The following is a 23073-nucleotide window of genomic DNA, read 5'->3' as shown; positions in this document are numbered from 1 at the left end:
TAGCTTCCTATATATGTGGTGATCATATTTCTAACAATTCTTTAATAGGTTCTTCTAATATTAAATTATCATTATTAAATCACTCAATTTTGTTTTTATATTCAATATTAAATGTAGTTAAATTTCTACAAATTATGTTAGCAAATAATGTAGGGAATCTAGTAGTTGGACTATCAAAATTTTATACAAGATTTGTCTAATGCCATATGCTTGCTGGAGCATTAAAATAATACCATTAGGTATCAAGAAATATGTCTCCTGCCCTGCCATCTTATTTCGGTGGGGAAGAAGTTTTATAGATACATGAGATCTGGAGAGTTCTTTTTGTTAATGCTACAGATAGTTCTCTTTAGAGCTTTTAGGGAGGGCTTAGGATCAGGATAGAATAGGGGCTACATTGAGTTCATTGCAATGATATAGGGGGAGAAAAGAAAACATGAAGGGCCAAGGTAGGTGGTACTGATATTTTGGCAGAGAATACTTGGAAAATTCGATTTTAAACTCCTTGCATTCATATCAACAAACATGTTGCCTTTTTTTTCTTTTCTTCTTTAGCCATAATGAAAATAACTGTACTGTAAAGAGTTATTAGTTTAACTGTTCAAGGCTCTGAACTGTCTATGATTAGTTATAGATGTATGGCTATATAATACTTCCACTATTTAAGGAATATTATGTAAATAATAGTTCTTTTGTCATAGGTTTTCTTAGAGTATATAGCCACATTTGAATTTTTTACACTTTTATAAGAGAAATGGCACTTGGTCGCTCAACATTTATAATCTAAAAATTATTCATTTGTATTGGTAACTACCTTTTTATTTCTTCTTGGGAAATTTGCCTTCAGTTAGATTCTGTTGCTAGTACAGGATGCTAGTAATACCTAGGCTAACCATTACCTTTTTTAATTTTTACTTTCTACATAAATTTGAATAAAATACAGTTTCATTCAAAGTCAGCTTATTTGTATAATATTTACTTTATGACTAAACCAAGAAAAGAAGCATGTGCAAGATAAGAAATAGAGAGTTGATGGGTTGGAGGATGCATGGGATGAATCTTGGGGAGGGAACAACTTCATGATTGTCAGAGAATCCTTATGGCATAATGAACATTTTGAACTTTGTGCTTTAGGCAATGACATGCTCTTGAAGAATTTTTAAACAAGGGTGTTAAGTCACCTTAACTCCAGATCAAATCTGTACTTTTAGAAGAACACTATGGTGGTCTATTGGCTATTGAACTAGAAGAGAATTTGACAGGTAGCAAATACCATTTGAAGACTAAGGTGAAAATTTGGAAATGTACCCTGGTTTACACTAAAATTATACTGAAGGTAGAGAGGAAATGCATATATATGAGAAGTGTTTAAATAGTGGAATTTATGTAACTTGGGAAGCATTGAATATTGGGAATAAGAGAAAGAAAAGTTTAAGGTGACTCTTAGGTCTCCTCCTTGGTTAGACAAGTTGGTAAGAAGTTGAACTCCCAGAGGACGAGCAGCTTTGATGTGACTCTGGCACGACATTTGTGCAATTACCTAAGATGAAGATGAAGTGTTTCTGATATGTTTAGTAATGGAGTTTCTAGTGATCCTGGCATTTCAGACTGTTAAGTGTGGAGACCAGTGGATTTGATGTACCAGTGAAGTAGTAGAGATGTGTAACTTGTTCTCTAGGAAGTCTTGGTATGAAAGGGAGGTGGTAAAACAAAAGTCAGAAGAAAGGAGTGGAGCCAAAGTTGGTTTTCTATGTATGTATGTATATATTATTTATATTAGTTGAGAAGAGAGGTTTTAAATATAGAGAAAAAAGGGAATACTTGAAAGATCAAATTATGAGATAGTGTGGTATCAGAACCATAAGAAAAGGATTATTATTCTTAAGGAGCATCCTAAGGTAAAGTAACAGTTTAAAACCACTAGTGGCATGAACCTTAAAGAAAAGGAGTAGGTTTTGTACAAAAGTACAAAATAAGGGCGAAATGGTTGGAAATAACAGTGTGGAGCTGGAAAGAAGGCAAATGAATGATTATCCCAGAAAAGATTTTGAAGTTAGTGGAACCTGGAGGAGAGCTGGATTTGAATTAGACTAGTAGATGGGGCAAAATGAAGAGGCTTGGTAATGATGTGGGGTGTTTGGTGTTCACTGGGATGGACTGAGAAGGAAGTCAGCAGTGGAAGAATAAGAAAAGAGGGCTGAGCTTTAAGGCAGAAGGCAAGGACTGACAGTAGGCCTTGTGTGGTGATGTTTCTTACAAGGCTTTGGAGCAGCTGATATCATACTATAAAAACAGTCTTAAGAGGTTGAAGCAAAAGGAAGAGAAATGATTAGGGGAAAGAGTACAGTTGAAAACTCTGCCCTGAAGTAAAGTTTTAGTACAGTGGTTGTACAGTCTGTAGTTCTGTCAGAGGCGAGTAATTTATTATTTGGGTTCCACTTCCTTTAAGAGGGCTATTCTTCAGTGATTCCATAGTTTGTTTTGTTTTCCTGAGTAGTTCTTTCACAGTTTTGTATGTGGGTTTTATGTTCTAGACTGTCTAAAAGTAGGAAAATTCTTCTGATGCTAGAGTGCTAGATGGGGCTTCTTTGAAATATCAAGGTTAGTGTGGGTTATAGCCTAGGAATTCTACTTTCCAGGATTTGCTCATTCTTTCAGTTTATGAATTTGGATGTTATATAGTGTTCATTATTTTTACAGGTTCAGTTTTAAGTAGGAATTGATCCTTCAGGCTTACCACTCTTCTTGATATCCAGATCATTGAAATATTGATGGTTTAATTTTCAGGCTCTTTTGTTAGAGTTATTCTAGTTGTCAAATATTAGGAAACATTGAGGGCACAGTTTACAGAAAGAATTTCCAATGATTAAAAGATTTTGTAAAAATATTATCATTAAAAGCTTTCAGAAACTCTATTAGAATTATTTAAAAATCATTTAGAGTTTTATAAATTGTACATGAGATTGGAACAAAGGTTGAAATTGGCAAGGATATTGAAGTAGCAGAGTGTTAGAAGTGAATTTATTTATAGATGATATTTTAAGTTTAAAAGAATCAGATAATATACTAAATTTCAGTACGTCGTATACCTTTGTTTATAGGATATCCATTTTATATGCCACTGTGAAAACAAATATCTTCCAATTATTGTAAGCCACATTCCAATTTCAGAGACGTTAAAATGTGGACAAAAGGTTTTGGGATAGATGAAATATATTACATAAAGACAATAAAGATGATAATTTTTAATAAGACAAAAAATAGTTTGGAAGACAGGTTTTTTTTTAACTTTTTATTAATAACCTCCTCCCACAAAAGGAGTTGTAACTTCGACATCTTTATTCCATTTCCATGAAAAAACCACAGATTAGAAATTTGAAGGATTGACTAAAGTACACTCAAAGTATGTCCTGTAGCTTGTGTATGTTTTATGTTCAGGCTTTCAGAGTGAATCAGTAGTTTTCTTGGTAATTAAGTTTATTAAAACATGACATGTCTCTAATTGTAATGTAATTGACGCTTATCAGAAGTATTTACTAAAAGTATTTTTGTCCTCACATAATACTTAGGAATCACACTATGTTAGGTTTTCTTCACTGTGACCAAAATACCTGAGATAAATTACCTGTTGCTTTTGGGCTACTGGCAAGATAGTATGTCATGATGGGAGCTCATGACAGAGTAAGCTACTTGCCTCATTGTGGCAGGGAAGCAAAAAGAGAAGAGTGGGACGCATAGGGTGCCAACATCCCCATAAAGAACATGTCTCCATATGACCAGAAAGAAGACTTTGAACCAGGCCCCAACTCTTAAAGGTTCTACCACAGTCCAATAGTGTCACAAATTAGGGACCAAGCATTTTAATGCACAGATCTTTGGGAGACACTTATCCAAACCTCCACAGACACCTTTGTCACTCCTTTTTCAAAGTTGATTTGATTCTTAGAATTTATCTACATATAAAATTTTATGCCAAGAAAGTTTTTCAGTCGTTGAAATGATAGCTAAGCCCCATTTGAATTAATTTCAAACAAAAATTGTCCTAAATTCTTTTGTGTATGTGTGTTTTGGTTCTGAGGCTTGAACCTAAACCCTGATGCTTGCTAAGCATGCACTCCAGCTCTGAAGTATACCCTCAGCCCCTAAATACCCTTTTAATTTACAAGAAAGGTAGGTGAGTACAAGAAAAGTTAAAACCATCTTTTTTGTTGGTTGCTTTCTAGCACTAATATTTAAATATATTCATAGCTGCATACATTTTATCCAGGGCGCTTTGCCAAGGAAAATTAATAGTTCATGTAATTCTTTAGGATATTACCATTACCATTTCTTCTTTAGAGTATTATAAATGATTCTGTAAGTCACACAGTAGTCATACAACTTTTTTGGATTGGGGGGTGTACTGAGGATTGAACTCAGGGGCACTCGACGGGGCACTTGACTACTGAGCCACATCCCTAGCCCTATTTTGTATTTTTTTTAGACACAGGGTCTCACTGAGTTGCTTGGCACCTTGCTTTTGCTGAGGCTGGCTTGGAACTTGAGATCCTCCTGCCTTAGGCTCCTGAGCTGCTGGAAGTTATACAACTTGTGATTAATGGTAATTTTGAATGTGGCTCTGATATCTCATGTGTACCAATAAATTAGATGTAGCCCTTATACTAGAACTTAAATATAATAAGTACCAGGTTATTAAACTTATAAAATATTGCAACAGAAGAATTCTATGTGTTATACATTCTTGGCTTGATTCTTTAAGATCTCAAAGTCAACAATGATGAGGCAAGATTTAAATTTCTAATCATATCTAGTTTCTTATGCTATAAACAATCACACTTATACTATATAGTGCTTAAGATAATTTCTTTAATTTATTGAGTTCTTCTTCATGCCCGTCACCATTGAAATTTGAAACAAACAAAAGAGAGAACAGAAAATTGAACTTATATCAACTTCAAGAGTTGTCAGTTTATGGCTAGTCTTATGGCACAGATACTTCTTTCTCATTGTCCCCCAACCTCCCTTTTTTGTTGATGAAAAAGAAAAAATTGTATTGTTCCTTTTTTTCCAGTTTCCCACAGCCAGGATTTGTATCCCTTTTAATGTTGTTTATTATGTTATTCTTCTCCCATATTTTTTTGAATTGGTAGACAGTCCAGAGGTTTGATCAGATTCAGGATCTTTATTAACTCTTAGCAAAAACACATTATAGAAGATGAATGTGTAACTTAATACTCATAATTTTTAAATTGAACAGCATGAAAATATTTCTCTTTTAACCATATACCAAAATCAAATGAAGGTAAGAGAAGAATATTTATAATCAGGGCCACTAGATGTCTCCCACCTTTTCTTTATGTGTGCCATCCATAAAAGATCATTGTCACCTCTACTTCTTCCTGTTGATCCCTGTACATTCCAATCCCATAATCTGTTGATTGCTCTTTATTTCCAGAGGTAAGTAAGTAGACATGATCTTTAAGCGTTTTATGATTAGGGCTGGGGATGTGGCTCAAGCAGTAGCGCGCTCGCCTGGCATGCGTGCGGCCCGGGTTCGATCCTCAGCACCACATACCAACAATGATGTTGTGTCCGCCAAGAACTAAAAAATAAATATTAAAAAATTCTCTCTCTCTCTCTCTCTCTCTCTCTCTCTCTCTCTCTCTCTCTCTCTCTCTCCTCTCTCACTCTCTCTTTAAAAAAAAAGAGTTTTATGATTAATGATTTTGAAAGTTAAAAAAAGAAAAAAGACATTACACATTTTGTTTTTATTATACTTGTTGAGAATTTTTAAAAAATTCTGCCAACCCTATATTTAAAGAGCTTATTTGCTTGGTAGATAGTTGACAGAATTTGTTTTCAAAACTGTATTACTTGTGTTTCCTATAATTTAAAAAATTATTTCTTAATATTTTAATGTTTTTCCTAAAACCAGTTTGTTCTAAGAACAGGAGAAATTATTGTACATCATTTTTTATTAAGAGTTCTATGAAATGGATTTTTATATTCTGAGAAACTTGTTGAAAACACACTGAATAAATTCGTACTCTGCATTTCTGATAGTTTGCTTTGTACCACCATCTGCAGCAGTCATCCTACAGAACAGCTTTACCAACTAGTGCTGTTATTGGGCAGATGAAGCCTGAATGGAAAAGATGGCTCTTCTATTCCCTTAATGCTACTTAAAAAAAAAAATCATATCTAATTGGTAGATATTTTGAGAATGCCTAAAAAATACAGTAGAAGGGCCCAACATTTTGGCGTACTCCTATAAACCCTGTGAGGAAAGGATCCCTGCAGGAGGATAACAAGTTCAAGGCCAGCCTCAGCAACTTTGTGAGACTTTGTCTCAAAAGATAAAAAGGGATGAGGATATTATTCAGTGCACCCCTAGGTTCAATCTCCAGTATCCACCCCCCCCACACACACACCACAAACATAAAAAAACACTAAAGGAAAATAAAAATTTCAGCTTTAAAAATAAACAAGTAACATGCAGGATATATATTTTTTTCTATTTATGGCCTTATCACATTGTCTGTCCCTTTTACGTGAGAAATATAACACAATATTTTCAAAGTTCAGTATCTCAGAACCTATTTTTCTTGGAACATTTATTAACATCTCAAAAGGATAAAACAAGGAGTAATGTTTTTTAAGTGCTAATCGGGCATATTGCTTACTTTGTATTACACACACATGTACATATAATGCTATAACACTGCTTTTGGTTAGAATTATTGTTCCTGATGCTCCACCTTGCATAAACTTCATTATAGTGCTTATCATTATCAAGTGTAGGATTTTCATCTTAACTTATTTTGAGTAGCATTTTTACTTAACATATTAATTCAGCATATAGTTAACAAAGCTGTTATAAGGCACCACACTAAACTCCATAGAAGATACAGGAAGACTCAAATCCCGGTCGAAAAAAGAAATGTGACATAGTGGGGGGTGTTGCAAAACAGGTTTAGTAATCATTATAGTTGGAGTTAGCAGTTGATTAGAGAAGTAAGAGTTCCAGATGAAATTGGTGTGATAATCAAGAGTCGTAAATGACTTTCATAGAAAGATTAAAAAAGCTGTTGGGCCTGGCATGATAAATGTGGATTTATATTGCAGAGATAGGAGTGGGAAGGGGATGTCAAGGGAGAGGACCTGTTTGAACAAAGGCATAGAAGCAAGAGAACATGAAGCACATTTGAAGGAAAGTAGTGAGTCAGTATTGAACTGAAGGAAGGAATACTGAGGGGTTGTGGAGGAGCACCAAATGGATAATAGGTTTGGAAAGTTGAATTTAATTCTTTATTAAAGAGGTTGGACTTTAGGAGACCATGAGAAAAAACATGAAGGCTGTGCTTTGGGAAACTTAATGTGGCAAAAATATTTGAGATTGGAATGCGAAACTATGCAGCAATTCAGATGAATAGGACAAAATGAGTACGTCTTGAGTCAGGTCATCCCAGCATGGAAGTAGAGGACAACCCAACCCCTTAGAGTATTAACAGAGTGGGAGATTTTGGGCTCAGAAATGGCTCTAGTTTTTGAGGGCACAATTTCAATTCAAATGTTATTAAACAGAAACATAAATTAATTGCTATGAAATTAATTTAAGTTTTTCCTCCTTATTAGTTCTAGAGCCAGCACAGAAACCTCATGAAGGTCCTGGAGAAATGGGGAAACCAGTTGTCATTCCTAAAGAGGATCAAGAAAAGATGAAAGAGATGTTTAAAATCAATCAGTTCAATTTAATGGCAAGCGAGATGATTGCACTCAACAGATCTTTACCAGATGTTAGATTAGAAGGGTAAGTACCTAGTGTGGGCCCATTAGTATTTGAATGAAAAATATGTTCTGAATTCCCAGTAAATTGCACTTTAGTGCTGGTTGTTCTTAAAGTGAATGTTACATTTATTAAGTTACTACTTAATGAAATTAAAGCATATTTAAATGATAATAAAAGAATACCTCATGATATTGCTGATCTAATGATTATTCCAGTTATTGGAAAATAATCATTTATCTTAATGGATTAATAGGAGATTTTAAACTTTGTTATTACCAAAATATTCATGTATTTTTTTTATAAAAAGATTCAAGTTGTGTATAACTTAAGGCTACAGCTTATCGGATTTTTTTATGTATGTATGTAACTGTGTAACCATCATCTAGACCAAGACAGAACATCTTCATCACTCCTTAAATTTCCCTTATTTTCTTTTTCAGTCCTTGCTTCCATCCCCAGAGGCAACCATTGTTGTGACCTCTCTACACATAGTTTTTGTTTTTAATTTTTTATAAATATATTTAATTTATATAAATATATTTATTTAATTTTTTATAAATACACATGTCTTTGTTTTTAATTTTTATAAATAGATTCACATAGTAGGTAGGTGTGTATGTATGTTCCTTCATGTCTTTGAGACTCATATTGTTGCATATGTCTGACTTTTTTCTCCCCACCACTGTAGTATAGTAGTTGTTATATGATACCATGTTTTTAAAATACATTGATAGATATTTGTGTTCTTTCCACATTTTGACTATTGTAAATAAAGTAATTGTGACATTTTTGTGCATTCCTTTTGGACGGTTTAAACTTTCATTTCTTTTGTGGAAGGGAGAATAGGCTAGAAATTTATAGAGCTTTAGCATGTACTGCCAAACATTTTTCCAAAATGTTTCATCAATTTCCATTCCTATCAGTAATATAAGAGGTCTACTTGTTTCTTGTGAAGAAGATAATACACGATATTTAGACTAGATGATAATAGACTCTGTTAAAAGCAAGGGAACTGTGCAAAAGACAAAGGGATTAAGTGATCACCTACATTCTGGCTATTGAGATCCCAAGCTCCCTTGCTCTGTATGGCTTTCATTAATGTAGCCAGGATTTCCAGTCCCCCAAAAATTGGAGAATCTTTTTTAGCAGATTTAGACTAGTCATGTTGGAGGGAAAAAAACACCCTACTAAGACATTGTGGATTTTCCAAAGCTCAAAGCTGATAAATTCTATTTGTAATCAGTTTTTTGGTCCTCCATTCTTAATAACAAACAGATAACCATGGAATACCAGACATCATAGGAAATCCTCAAACATGAAAAGTAAAGTTCAAAACAAACTGAAAAGCAACTTGGAGCAAGTAAAGACTATTCAGGAAGAAGAAAAAAAAATTTATTAGAGCATTATACTTATATGCAATAATTGGGTTCTTTTTGACAAAATCATGTAATTGTGGACTCTTTGTACTCCATTTCAGTCCTTGTTCACTTCCCTTCTCCTTCCCTCTCCCTGTTCTCCTTCTTCTACTCTACTGATCTTCCTTTCACACATTTACTTGTTTATTTTTGATTTGGTATTTTCTACTTATAAAGATGGAATGAATTCCCTATGGTATGTTTATATGTGCACATAATGTGATTTCGTTAAATTCATTAAGCATTTTCTCCCCTGCCTCATCACTCCCTTCTCCCTCTAACTGTCCTTCTACTGCACTGATCTTTCCTATATCTTTATGGTATTTGGCTCCCCTACCCTCACTTCCTGCCTTTTCCCCTTATTTTACTCTAGCTTCCATGTATGAGAGAAAATATTCCACCCTTGATTTTCTGAGTTTGGCTTATTTCAGTTAGCATAATGTTCTCCAGTTCTATCCATTTACCAGCAAATGCTGTAATATCATTCTTTTTTTTTCCTTTTTATTGGCACATTATAATTATACATAACACTGGGATTTGTTACTATATATTCATATGTACACACAATAAAACAGTATAATTTGATCAGTTTCATTACTGAGTACCCCCTTTTCTCTCCTCTCCCTTCCCTGATCCCCTTCTTCTTTTGTACTGGTCTCCCTTCTATTTTTTTAAAAATTTGTTCTAATTAGTTATACATGACAGTAGAATGCATTTTGACACATTGTATAGTAATAGAGCACAACTTCTCATTCCTCTGGCTGTGTACATGGTACAGAGTCAGTCATACCAGTAGTAATCATACATATATATATAGGGTAATAATGTCTGTCTCATTCTACCGTCCTTCCCATCCTCACAATCCCACCCTTCTCCTCATGCCCCTCTGCACAATCCGAAGTTCTTTCATTCTCCCCCCACCTATGGATCAGCATCCACTTATCAGAGAAAACATTTGGCCTTTGATTTTTTTGGAATTGGCTTATTTCACTTAGCATGATGTTCTCTGGTTCCATCCATTTACATGCAAATGCCATAATTTCATTTTTCTTTAAAGTTGAATTATATTCCATTGTGTATATATATCACATTTCCTCTATTCATTCATCTGTTAAAGGACATCTAGGTTGGTTCCATAATTTAGCTATTGTGAATTGAGCTGCTGTAAACATTGATGTGGTGGTGTCACTGTAGAATGCTGATTTTAAATCCTTTGGGAATTAACAGAGGAGTGGGATAGCTGAGTTAAATAGTGGTTCCATTCTAGGTTTTCTGAAGAATCTCCATACTGCTTTCCAAAGAAGTTGCATCAATTTGTAGTCCCACCAGCAATGTATGAGAGTACCTTTTCCCCCCACATCCTCGTCAATACTTATTATTTGTTGCTTGTATTCTTGATCATTTCCATTCTCACTGGAGTAAGATGAAATCTTAGTTTGATTTTCATTTTCCTAATTGCCAGAGATGATGAATATTTTTTCATATGTTTGTTGATCGATTGTATTTCTTCTTGTATGAAGTATCTGTTCAGTTCTTTAGACCATTTATTGACTGGGTTATTTGTTTTTTTTTTTTTTAGTGTTAAATTTTTTGAATTCTTTATATATCCTGAAGTGCTCTTAGTGATCTGTCTGAGGTGCATATGGTAAAGATTTTGTTCCATTCTGTAAGATCTCTCTTCACGTTATAGATTGTTTCCTTTACTGAGAAGAAACTTTTTAATTTGAATCCATCCCATTATTTGATTCTTAATTTTACTTCTTGTGCTTTAGGAGTCTTGTTAAGGAAGTCAGGTCCTAAGCCGACCCGATAAAGATTTGGGCCTACTTTTTCTTCTTTTAGGCATATCATCTCTGCTCTAGTGCCTAAGTCTTTGATCCACTTTGAGTTGATTTTTGTGCAGGGTGAGAGAGAGAAGTTTAATTTCATTTTCTACATGTAGATTTACATTTTTCCCAGCACCATTTGTTGAATTGACTATTTTTTTTCCAATGTATGTTTTTGGCACCTTTGTCTAGATTGAGCTAACTGTATTTATATGGATTTGTCTTTGTATCTTCTATTCTGTACCATTGGTCTACATGTTTGTTGTGGTGCCAATATGATGCCGTTTTTGTTACTGTTTCTCTGTAGTATAGTTTAAGGTCTGGTATTATGATGCCTCCTGCTTTACTTTTCTAGTTAAGGATTGCTTTGGGTATTCTGAGCCTCTTAGTTTTCCAAATGAATTTCATGACTACTTTTTCTATTTCTATGAAGAATGTCATTGGGATTTTTAATAGGAATTGCTTTAAATCTTTATAGCACTTTTGATAGTATGGCCATTTTGACAATATTAATTCTGCCTATCCAAGGACATGGGAGATCTTTCCATCTTCTAAGGTCTTCTTCAATTTCTTTCTTTAGTGTTCTATAGTTTTCATTGTGGAGTTCTTTTCACCTCTTTTGTTAGATTGATTCACAAAGATTTTATTTTCTTTGAGGATATTTTGAATAAGATTGTTTTTAAATTTCTCTTTCAGTTGATTCATCACTGATATATAGGAACACAGTTGATTTGTGGATGTTAATTTTATATCCTGCTGATTTGTTGAATTCATTCATGAGTTCTAGAAGTTTCCTGTGGAGTTTTTTTTGGGTCTTCTAAATATAGAATCATGTCATCAGCAAATAGGGATATTTTGAGTTCATCTTTTCCTATTTGTATTCCTTTAATTTCTTTCTTCTCTCTAATTGCTCTGGCCAGTTTCCAGGACTCTGTTGAATAGAAGTGGTGAATGAGTGCATCCCTGTCTTGTTCCAGTTTTTAGAAGGAATGCTTTCAATTTTTCTTCATTTAGAATGATATTGGCTTTGGGCTTAGCAAATAGAGCTTTTACAATATTGAGGTATGTTTTCCTACTGTCCTTCATGTTTCTAGTGTTTTTAACATGAAGAGGTGTTGTATTTTGTCAGATGCTTTTTATGTATCTATTGAGATAATCATGTGATTCTTGACTTTAAGTCTATTAATGTGATGCATTACATTTATTGATTTTTATTTGTTGAATCATCCTTGCCATCCCTAGGATGAACCCCACTTGATTATAGTACACTACCTTTTTATATATTTTTTTGTATGTGATTTGCCAGTATTTTATTAAGAAATTTTGTATCTGTGTTCATCAGAGATATTGGTCTGAGATTTTATTTCCTTTGTGTGTCTGTCTGGTTTTGGAATCACGGTGACGCTAGCTTCATAGATTGATTTTGGAATGGTTCCCTCTTTTCGCTTTCACAGAATAGATTGAGGAGGATTGATGTTGGTTCTTCTTTGAATGTCTGGTAGAATTCAGCTAAGAATCCATCTGGTCCTGGGGTCTTCTTCCTTGGTGGACTTTTGATGGTGTCTTCAATTTCATTTCTTGAAATGGATCTGTTTAAATTTTCTATGACCTCCTGATTCAATTTGAGTAGGTCATACATCTCTAGAAATTTGTTGATATCCTCAAGATTTTCTTTTATTACAGTATAAATTTTCAAAATAGGTTCTGATTATTGTCTGTATTTTAGTAGTGTCTTGTCTTTTTCAGTGTGAATTTTAGTAGTTAATTTTATTTTTTTAGTTCTATAGCTTCTTTATTTAGTTTTTGTTTGGAGGATCTATTCCATTGTAAAACAGGTGTGTTAAAGTCACTTGATATTATTGTTTTGTGGTCTGTTTGATTCTTGAAATTGAGAATAGTTTGTTTGATGTAAATAAATGCTCCATTATTTGGGGCATAAATATTTACAGTTGTTATGTCTTGTTGATGTATAATTCCCTTAAGCAGGATGAAATGTCCTTTTTCCCTTTTGATTAACTTTGGCTTGAAATCCACTTAATCTGATAAGAGGAGAAAAACCCTTGCTTGTTTATGAGATCCATGTGAATGATATGTTTTTTCTCATCCTTTTATCTCAGTCTGTGGATGTCTTTGCCTATGAGATGAGTGTCTTGGAGACAGCATATTGTTGGGTCTTGGTTTTTATTCCAGTCTGCCAGTCTTTTGTCTTTTTATTGATGAGTTTAGGCCATTTACATTCAGTGTTTTGTCATTAAGATATGATTTTTATTCCGTCATTTGGATTTATTTCTGGTTTTTAATTTGTTTTACCATTGATTCACTGTTCTTGTAGTGTAATTCCTCCCTTTGCTTGTTTTCGTTTTTATTTTTCATTTCTTCTTCATGAAATATCTTGAGTATGTTTTGTAATGCAGGCTTTCTAGTTGTGAATTCTTATAACTTTTTTTTTAATCATGAAAGTTTTTTGTTTCATCATCAATTCTGAAGCTTAATTTTGCTGGTTATAGTATTCTTGGCTGGCATCCATTTTCTTTCATAGCTTGGTATATATTTTTCCAGGACCTCTTAGCTTTGAAGGTCTGAATTGAGAGATCAGCTTAAATCTGGATTGGTTTCCCTCTAAACAATACCAGTTGTTTTTTTTTTAGCAGCCTTTAAAATTCTACCCTTATTCTGTATGTTAGGCATTTTCATAATAATATCCTTTGGTATGGGTCTATTGTAATTTTGTATAATTAGGATTCAGTAAGCCTCCTGTAATTGATTTTTCATTTCATTCTTTATGTTTTGGGAAATTCTGATTATTTTTTCATTGAAAAGATTGTATATTTCTTTCATTTGTATCTCTGAGCCTTCATCTATCTCAGTAAATCTTAAATTTGGTCTTTTCAGGTTATCCCATATTTCTTGGAAGTTCTCTTCATGGTGTTGTTACATCTTTTCTCCATGGTCAACTTTGTTTTTAAAACTGTATCTTTTGGGCCAGGTGTGATGGAACACGCCTATAATCTCTGTGACTCGGAGGTAGGAGAATTGAGAGTTCAAAGCCAGTCTCAGCGATATTGAGGCACTAAGCAACTCAGTGAGACCCTGTCTTTAAATAAAATACAAAATAGGGCTGGGGTTGTGGTTCAGTGGCCAAGTTGTCCTGAATTCAAATCCCAGTACCCACCCCACCCCCCATGAAAAAAAAGATTATGTATATTGTCTTTTTTGCATGAAACTATCTTCCAAGTGATCTAGTTTGTTGGTGATGCTTTCAATTGAATTTTTAATTTGGTTTATTGGTTCATTCATTTCAAGGATTTCTGCTTTCTTTTTTCCTCCTAGAATCTCTTTTTATTAAAGTGATCTTTCACTCCCTGTTTTTCTCTCTGATTTTACTCCCTAAACTGTCCTTTACCTTGCAAGTCAGTTTAGCTTTGTATATTCTAAACTCTTCCTCTGACATTTATTCCACTGTGGTGTCAATTCATTCTGTTATTGGAAATATCTTGGTTTGCTTGGGGCAATTTGTTTCCTTACTTTTTCATGTTGTTTGTATGTCTGCCTATTTAACAGTGTGGATCTGAGGCAGCAGAGTTTCTACCCTGTGGACTTACAGTGTCTCTGAAGTTTTCCAATACCTTACTTGCTGAGAAGCTGCCTGTCTGCTTTTTTGGTTTCATACCATGGAGCAGCCAGGAGAGTGATTTCTATTCTGCCATCTTGAAAGCCTCCTTTATGTGGTTCTTAATCTTATCAGTAAGTAGCATTATAAGTCACTAATTTTTTTTTTTTGAGAGAGAGAGAGAGAAAGAGAGAGTGAATTTTAATATTCATTTAATTTTTTAGTTTTCAGTGGACACAACATCTTTGTATGTGGTGCTGAGGATTGAACCCGGGCCACACTCATGCCAGGCGAGCGCGCTACCGCTTGAGCCACATCCCCAGCCCCTAAGTCACTAATTTTTGATAGTGAATAGTTTCATTATATTTAAAACATAAATGGTGTGAAACACATGCTTGCACAACAGATTTTAGGCTTGATGAGGCTTCCTCAGACTTGACAAAAGTGCAGCTGCTATATGCAATCCTTTTGACCAGCCATGAGATCTCAGAGGGACTCTTTACTACCATAAAATTACCTTTTTATACTGGCATCCCCCCACTTTTTAAACAAATTTTACATTTTTTATTATGAAACATTTCAAATGTGTATAAAAATAAAATAGAGATAGTAAATAATGAATCTTCATGTGTTCACAGCCTACCTTCAACAATTCCCAACAGTCTCAGTTTATATATTCATCTGTCCCCTCTTAAGATAGTCTTCAACAATCTCTGCCTCTAGATAATAACAATCTCACCTCTGTGAAGTCTCTTTTCACATTGTATTAGGTTTGGTCTGTTTGAGCAATAATACAGGATACAAGTAGCAAAATGTAATTTTCAAAATTAAATTATTAAATAAACTGTGGTATCCATTTTGGACTTTCACTCTTTGTTAGAGTCATTTACATTAGGGTAAGCAGCTGATATGACAAGAGCAGCCTTTATAGAGAAACCTGTGTAGAAACCTATCTGCACTATGTTAGATTAGAAACATCTGTGGACAATAAGATAGAAGCAGATTATCCAGGCAAAGCCATATCATTCATATATATTTCAATGTGTACCTCTGGAAGATAAGGACTCATAAGAAAAGAGAAAGAAAAGAAAAATCATGATTCTGTTTTTATACCTCAAATTATATTGACAGTGATTTCTTAATACCATGAAATATACAATTACTATTCAAACTTCCCTACTTAAGTCATATAGTTTCCTTTTCTATAGTATCAGGGTAGAAATAAGGTGGTTACATTGCATCTGGTGCATGTCTCTTAAACCTTAAGATCCTTGTCCATCTTTCTCCCCTACAGTTTACTATTTGATGAATGCAAGTAGAATTGTCTGTTCTTAACTTGCATTTTGCTGACTCCATCTCTGTGGTGTCATTGAACATGTGTCTCTATTTTCTTTCTTCCCTATAGATTAGTAATTGTATATAGAGGAATTGTGAACCCAGTGTCCTTGAAATCAAATAAATTGTGTGCTTGTGGTAATAAAGGTGTGAAATCTGGCCTGTAAGTGTTATATCATTATTGGACAGATCCATGTGTCCCATTTGTCTGTCTTCTCTTTGTAACTCCTTAATAGGTATTAAATTCACTGAGGAAGAAAATACTTTATCTTAATTAATAATGCCGCTATTACATTTCAAAACTTGTGAGATGCATTTCAGTTAGCTGAAATTATATAACTCTGAATACACTTAATATTTTAAAAGGAAGATAGAAAATTAATGACATGTCCATTTTAGGAAGTTAGACAAAGAACAGAAAATTGAATTCAGAGCAAATAGAAGCAAAAATAGGAACTTAAAAGATTTAATAAAACTTGGAATAGTAAGTAAGTATATGATAGAGAAACAGCAATGTCAAATGCTGGTTCATTGAAAAAAACTAATAAAACTAAACCAATCAAGAAAATAGAAGGAGTCACAGATAATTTAAGTAAGGAATGGAAAGGAGGGGGGTTATTATATGTCCAGATCTGAAAATAATTATTAAGGGCAGAAATTAATAAAATAGACTACAAACATAAAGTATTGAGACTCAACAGAGCTGTAAGTTAGTTCTTTGAAGAGTTAACAAAACAAGAAATGCTTTCCTAAATTGTAAGTACCAGGAATGAAAAAGAGAGTATCACTGCATATCTTTATTATAAGTGGATTGTGTAAAGTATTATAAGTGGATAGTTGAACTCACAAAAGCAGAGGATAGAATTGTGGTGGGCAGGGAAAATGAGAAGTTTATCAGTAAGTATAAAGCCTCAGTTTTGCAAGATAATTAGGTAGAGGTCTACTGTATAGCATTGTCTATAGGTAACAGTACTCATTATTCACTTAAACATCTATTAAGAAGGTAGACCTCATGGTTTTTTTACCAAAACAAAAGTAAGATTACAAGTCAATATTATGAATAAAATTATTTAAGACTTTAGATAAAATTGACAGTTCCTAGAAAAATGTGACATCAGAGAAAAGTGGAAAATATAAAGTACTATAACTATTAATAAGTCGAATTAATTATTTAAAAACTATCTAAAAACATACATACATAAATACTAACAGACTTTCAGGCATAGACAGCTTTGTTAACAAATTAGGTTTTTATATTCATTTAAGGAAGAAATACTTTCAAACTAACAGAAACTTTTTTAGATACTAAAACAGGAGGGAACATTACTAAATGTGTTTCCTGTGATCAGCACATAAGATCTTAAATTTGACAAGTTTATACTGACTTTAATTACATGAATTAGTTAAAGCCAGCAGTATGTTAAGTTGATACATTAACACCAAATTGTTTTATTCAGACATAGGAAGTTGGTTTAGTATTTGAAACTCAGTAAAATTTACTAATTAACAGGGGAAAGTTACAAATTATGTGACTGTTTCATTAGATGCAGAGAAATTATTTGTAAATTTGTCACTATCATGATAAACCTCCTTAGCAAATTAGGAGCAGAAGGGAACTTCCTTAGTCTGATATAGAGAGCCTAAACAAACAGAACACTACCTTGTCTATACTTAAAAATAATTTCAAAACCTTTCTCTCTGAGATTTGGAACACAACTTAGATACCCCTTGTCATTACTGGCATTCATTGTCACACGGCAGGGCTTAGCCAGTGTAAGGAGGCAAGAAAAGGATTCAAAAAGAAGGAATTGAGCCATATTATTTACAGTTGAAATGATTGTGTAGGATGAAAATCCAAACAAAGTATAGATAAAGATTCAAATCAGTAAGTATTCAGAAAGGTTGGTGGCTTTAAGGTCAGTATTAATAAGAAAGAACTATTGTATTTCTATGTCAGTTGTTTTCTAACAAAAGCTAGAAAATAAATTTTTTAAGTGTCACTTAAGATGTAGTCAGAAAATGTAAAATATCGAAAAATAAAACAACCTGCCCTTTAAGGAAAATTCTAAAACATTGAGAGAAATTAGAAGCCTAAATAAATGAAGAAATGCCTCATATTCATTGGACTGCTCAATATTATAAAGATGTTCCTTCTCTCCAAATTAACTTATAAATTTATTGTAGTCTTATTCATAACCTTGTGTATATGTGATTTGACAAATTGATTCTTGAATGTCACTGGAAATGCAAAGACCTGGGAGGGTCAAACATTCCTATAGAAGAATTATGAAAATTTTTTTAAAGAAAACTATAGTAATTAAGATAATATGGCATAATATTGCAAGAATAGACAAATAAATCAGTGGAGCAAAATAGTGAGTTTATAACCAGTCTCATGCATACTTTGAACACTTGGTTGAAGAAAATGGTAGCACTACATAGTAGTAGAAGGATGATCTTCTAAAAAAATAAACAAATGGGTCAACTTGATATAATTAAGGACTAAATAGAAACTACCTTTCCTCACATCATACAGAATAGTCTATATTTCGTATGTATAACAGATATAAATGTGAAGGCAAAGCAGTAAAACCTTAGATGATCACATAGGAGAATATCCTTTTGCACTTGGGAAAGAGTTCTTAACACACAAAAGCACACAAAAAATATGAAGGAAAAGCTTAATAAATTTGACTACACTGAAGACTTATTTTTAATTTTTTTTTTTTTTTTTTTTTTTTTGCCATGTTAGGGATTGAACCTGTGGGCTTGGACATGCTAGGCACCTGCTTTACTACTGAGCTGCACTCTGATCCCCTCATCAAAGACTTTCTGTTCATTTAAAAAAAGAGTGAAAGGAAATAACTAAGTCATTGAAGAGATATTATCTATGACATTCATAATCAGTAATGTTCTTAGATCCAGAAATTTTAACAAATTGCTACATATCAATAAGAAAAAGACAATCCAATAAAAAAGCGAGTGGGAAACAAATATCATAGAAGATGCATAATCATTTGCATAATCAATAATCATTCAACTGCCATAAACATGAGACAGGTACTGAGACTCACTAGAAATTAAAAAGGGGAAAAAAAACACAGTGACATACCAATTTATATTCTTATACACTTTTGGAGTTTAAATCAGTGCAGGCACATTGAAAAATATGTCAGTATCTACTAAAGTGAACCTTTACATTCTTCATGGCCCAGCAATTCCACTCCAAGTTATCTTAGAAATGTTTAGATGATAAGGACCAAAGTGTTTATAGCAGTGCTGTTTTATTCATTCTGAACTGAAAAACATCTGTTCGTCAATAATAGAATGTGGTATGTTCATACAATAGTTTATAAGCAGTAAAAATGAACAAAAGCTACTTGCCACACCATGGATGAATCTCACCAAAATTTTAACAATATTATATTGAGCAAAGCAATCAAATAAGAATATTCAGAGAGTGCTGCTATTTGTGGGGAGTCAAAATGGGCGAAATAACTAATGCAGTATAGTGATTGATCACTCTTGGGAAGGAAACAGATTAACAGGAGCAAGGGGGCTTGTGAGGTGCTGGCAGCATTTTCTGAATGGTGGTTACACAGTGTTAGCTCAGCAACTCATTCAGCTCCCTTTTGTGTGCACTCCATATCAGTATTTGTGCTGTACTTCATAATAAAATCAAATTGGAAACAAGTGGGCGGTAAAGCAATGGAGTGAGCAATGTAGCAGTGCATCTGAGGTTAAGCTGTTGTGAAGAAGAAAGAGAAAGGGTTGCTAAATGGGGAGAGCATACAATCAGGGAGGCTTTTTCCTTTATCTTTTATAAAGGTGGTATTAGTACAGTATGTTTGTGTGGTGATAGAAATGATCCAGTTGAGAGGGAAAGTTTGAGAGAAGAGTCATACCAAGAGCCTGAACATAGGTGAGAAGGGATATAGGTTGCTTTGTTGAGAACCAGGGTATTCAGGTATTGTGTAGTAGGAGAAAGTGCAACGTTTATAATCTCAGGTGCATACAGGATGGTACATGTGTTGATGGGACTATGGAACTTCTCATCTGAAGGTTTTTGTTTGTTTATTTTGTCCAGTGAAATTAGTAACAAGGTTGTCAGTGAGGAGGCAGGGAGAAGTTTTAGGAATCTGTGGAGAGGTAGTAGTTTGAAGGAGTTGATTAGGAAATGTGGCAGTGCTGTTGGAAGTGCTGAGTCTACTTGAGGTTTGTGGCTATAAGTTTGAAATGATACCACTCAGCATGGTCATATGTTTTCTTTAGACACACACAGAAGCTCAAGTGAAAAAAACAGTTGGATTGAGCTAGAATTTCATAAATTTTGATCTAATGAATCTAGTTTTCTGTTTACTGTCTTTTTAATTTCCTTCCTTCATTGCTATTTGATAAATTAGATTTAACTGGTGAAGTTTTAGCTTCCAAATATTTTTCCATCTGTTTTTATTGGTATATATTGTAGTTACTACACATAATGGTGAGATTTGTTATTATATATTTCTACATGTATACAATATAAAATATGATTTGGTCAACAAAATTCCCTAGTATTTCTCCTTTCTTCCTTCCTCCCTTCCACTGGGTCTCTTTCCTCTCCTCTACTGATCTCCTCCATCACCTTTCTTTTCCTTTTTCCTCTCTAGCTTCTATATAAATGTGAAAAAAAAAAAACATTCAACCCTCAGCTTCCTGAGTTTGGCTTATTTCAGTTAACATAATGTTCTCAAGTTTGGCTGTTGTGGATTATGCTACTGTAAACATGAGTATACATGTATTGTTATAGTATGCTAACTTTTAATTCATATAGGATAAACATCCAGGAATGGTATTAACTGGGTCATATGGTGGTTTTGTTTCTAGTTTTTTGAGGTACTTCCATAATTATTTCCATATTGGTTATACTAATTTATAATTTTACCAACAATGTCTACCAACAGTGTAGCAGTATTTCTTTTTCTCCACATCCTCTCCAGCATTTATTATTGTACATTTGTATTCTTTTTAAGAAATTGGTATTTATTTTCTGTAACCTTATTTCCATTTGCTTATTAATAAGTGTCCTCAGAACAGCTCAAGTCCGCTCGGTGGTTGTTCCTACCCACTCAGTGGCCTGAACAGTGGACCAGTTTTCAGTGGCTGGCTGGACACTCCAATCTTCAGTAGGGAACTGCTGGATAGGCACAGAGGGCACCTGCACACCTTCAGACCAGTCTGCAACCTCAGTTGAGCAGCAGTGAACTCAGGAGCTGGAGTAGTTCATTCATCCTGAAATTCCTCCTTGGTCACAGCTTTTTCGGCAGCAGCCTGCTCTTCCTTTTCAATCTCTTCAGGATCTCTGTAGAAGTATAGATCAGGCATAACCTCCCTTTAAAGTTACGATTGGAATCAAGAACAATGCTGAATGGACCCCTCCCTGAGTAGCGTGGAAAGGACGTTTGTATTCTTGATGACTGCCATGCTAACTAGAGTGAGATGAAATCTCAGTCTGGTTCTGAGTTGCATTTCCCTGATTGCTAAAGATATTGAACATTTTTTTTGTATATTTATTGGCCATTTGTATTTCTTTTGAGAAATGTCTATTTAGAAGTGTCTATTTAATTTTCCCCCACCTTTTGGTACCAAAGATTGAACTCAGGGGCACTTAACCAATGAGCTACATCCCCAGCCCTTTTTTAGAGATAGTCTCACTGAGTTGCTTAGAGCCTCACTAAGTTGCTGAGGCTGGCTTTGAACTTGCAATCCTCTTGCCACAGCCTCCTGAGCTCTGCGATTATAAACGTGTGTCTCTGCACCTGGCCAATTTGCCCATTTTTAATAGGTTTATTTGGGGTTTTTTGTTTGTTTTGTTTTGGTGGGTTTTTTTTAATGGCTTGGGGTTTTTAAATTTTGGGGGGGTATTTATTTTTTAGTTGTAGTCGGACACAGTATCTTTATTTTATTTATTTATTTTTAGGTGGTGCTGAGGATCGAACCCAGGGCCTCACACATGCTAGGCAAGCACTCTACCACTGAGCCCCAGCCCCAGCCCTGGTGTTAAGTTCTTTTGAGTTCTTTATATATTCTTTATATATTAATCCTCTATCAGAGAGTAGCTAGCAAAGATTTCTCCTATTCTGTGGGTTCTCTATTCATATTCTTAATTGTTGGCTTTGCTGTGCAGAAACTTTATACTGGTCATCCCATGTGTTAATTTTCCAGGCATTATTTCCTGAACTTTCAGGGTCCTATTGAGTAAGTTGTTGCCTGTGCCAGTATGTTGGAATGTTGAGGCAAAACTTTTCTTCAAGGAATTGCATAGTTTCTGGTTTAATTCCTAGATCTTTGATCCATTTTGAGTCGATTTTTACAGGGTGAGATAAGGTTCTAGCCTCATTTGTTATAAAGGCTGTCTTTTCTTCAGCATGCATTTTTGACACATTTGTAAAGGATCAGATGACTGTATCTGTATGGGTTTGTCTCTGTACCTTTTATTTGGTAACATTGATCTTTGTGTCTGTTTGTATGCCTGCACCATGCAGTTTTTGTTACTGTAGCTCTGTTAATATGATTTTATATTTAAGTTCAGCAGGGTATTGGTCTGTAGTTTTCTCTTCTTGATGTGTTCTTATATTTTGGTATGAGGGTGATACTTGCTTCCATTCTATTTCGTGGAGTAGGAGGAGTGTTGACAGTAGATCATCATTAAAGGTCTGGTAGAATTCAGCTGAGAATCCATCTACTCCTGGGCTTTTCCTTGTGGTAAGGTTTTTTTGTTGTTGTTTTTTAATATTTATTTTTTAGGTTTTCTTTTTTTTAAGGTGAACACAATATCTTTATTTTATTTTTATGTGGTGCTGAGGATCAAACCCAGTGCCTCACACATGCTAAGCAAGTGCTCTACCGTTGAGGCACAAGCCCAGCCCTGTGGTAAGATTTTTTATTACTACTACTACATCCTTGCTAGTTATTGATCTGTTTAGGTTTTCTGTGTCCTCTTGATTCAGTTTTGGCAGGTCAAAACTGTGTCTACAAATACAGCCATTTCTTCTAGGTTTTCTGATATATTGGAGTATTAAATTTCAAAATATTTTCTAATCTTCTGAATTTCTATGA

The 23073-nt window shown here is 34.1% G+C and overlaps 1 protein-coding gene across 3 annotated transcripts in view; it reads left to right on the top strand.

Annotated features, from left to right (window-relative positions):
- The window catches only part of Galnt1 (polypeptide N-acetylgalactosaminyltransferase 1), a 122899-nt gene that overhangs the window by 45920 nt on the left and 53906 nt on the right, over positions 1–23073 (top strand). For all 3 annotated transcript variants that reach the window (XM_078030182.1, XM_078030181.1, XM_078030183.1), the window contains exon 4: positions 7636–7810. In XM_078030182.1, coding sequence (XP_077886308.1) covers positions 7636–7810 — 175 coding nt within the window. The remainder of the gene's footprint in view (positions 1–7635; positions 7811–23073) is intronic.

This window comes from Ictidomys tridecemlineatus, chromosome 13, assembly GCF_052094955.1.
Source record: "Ictidomys tridecemlineatus isolate mIctTri1 chromosome 13, mIctTri1.hap1, whole genome shotgun sequence".
In the NCBI taxonomy this organism is placed as follows: Eukaryota; Metazoa; Chordata; class Mammalia; order Rodentia; family Sciuridae; genus Ictidomys; species Ictidomys tridecemlineatus.
Note: the sequence above shows the minus strand (reverse complement) of the source record. Positions and strands in the feature narration are given on the sequence as shown.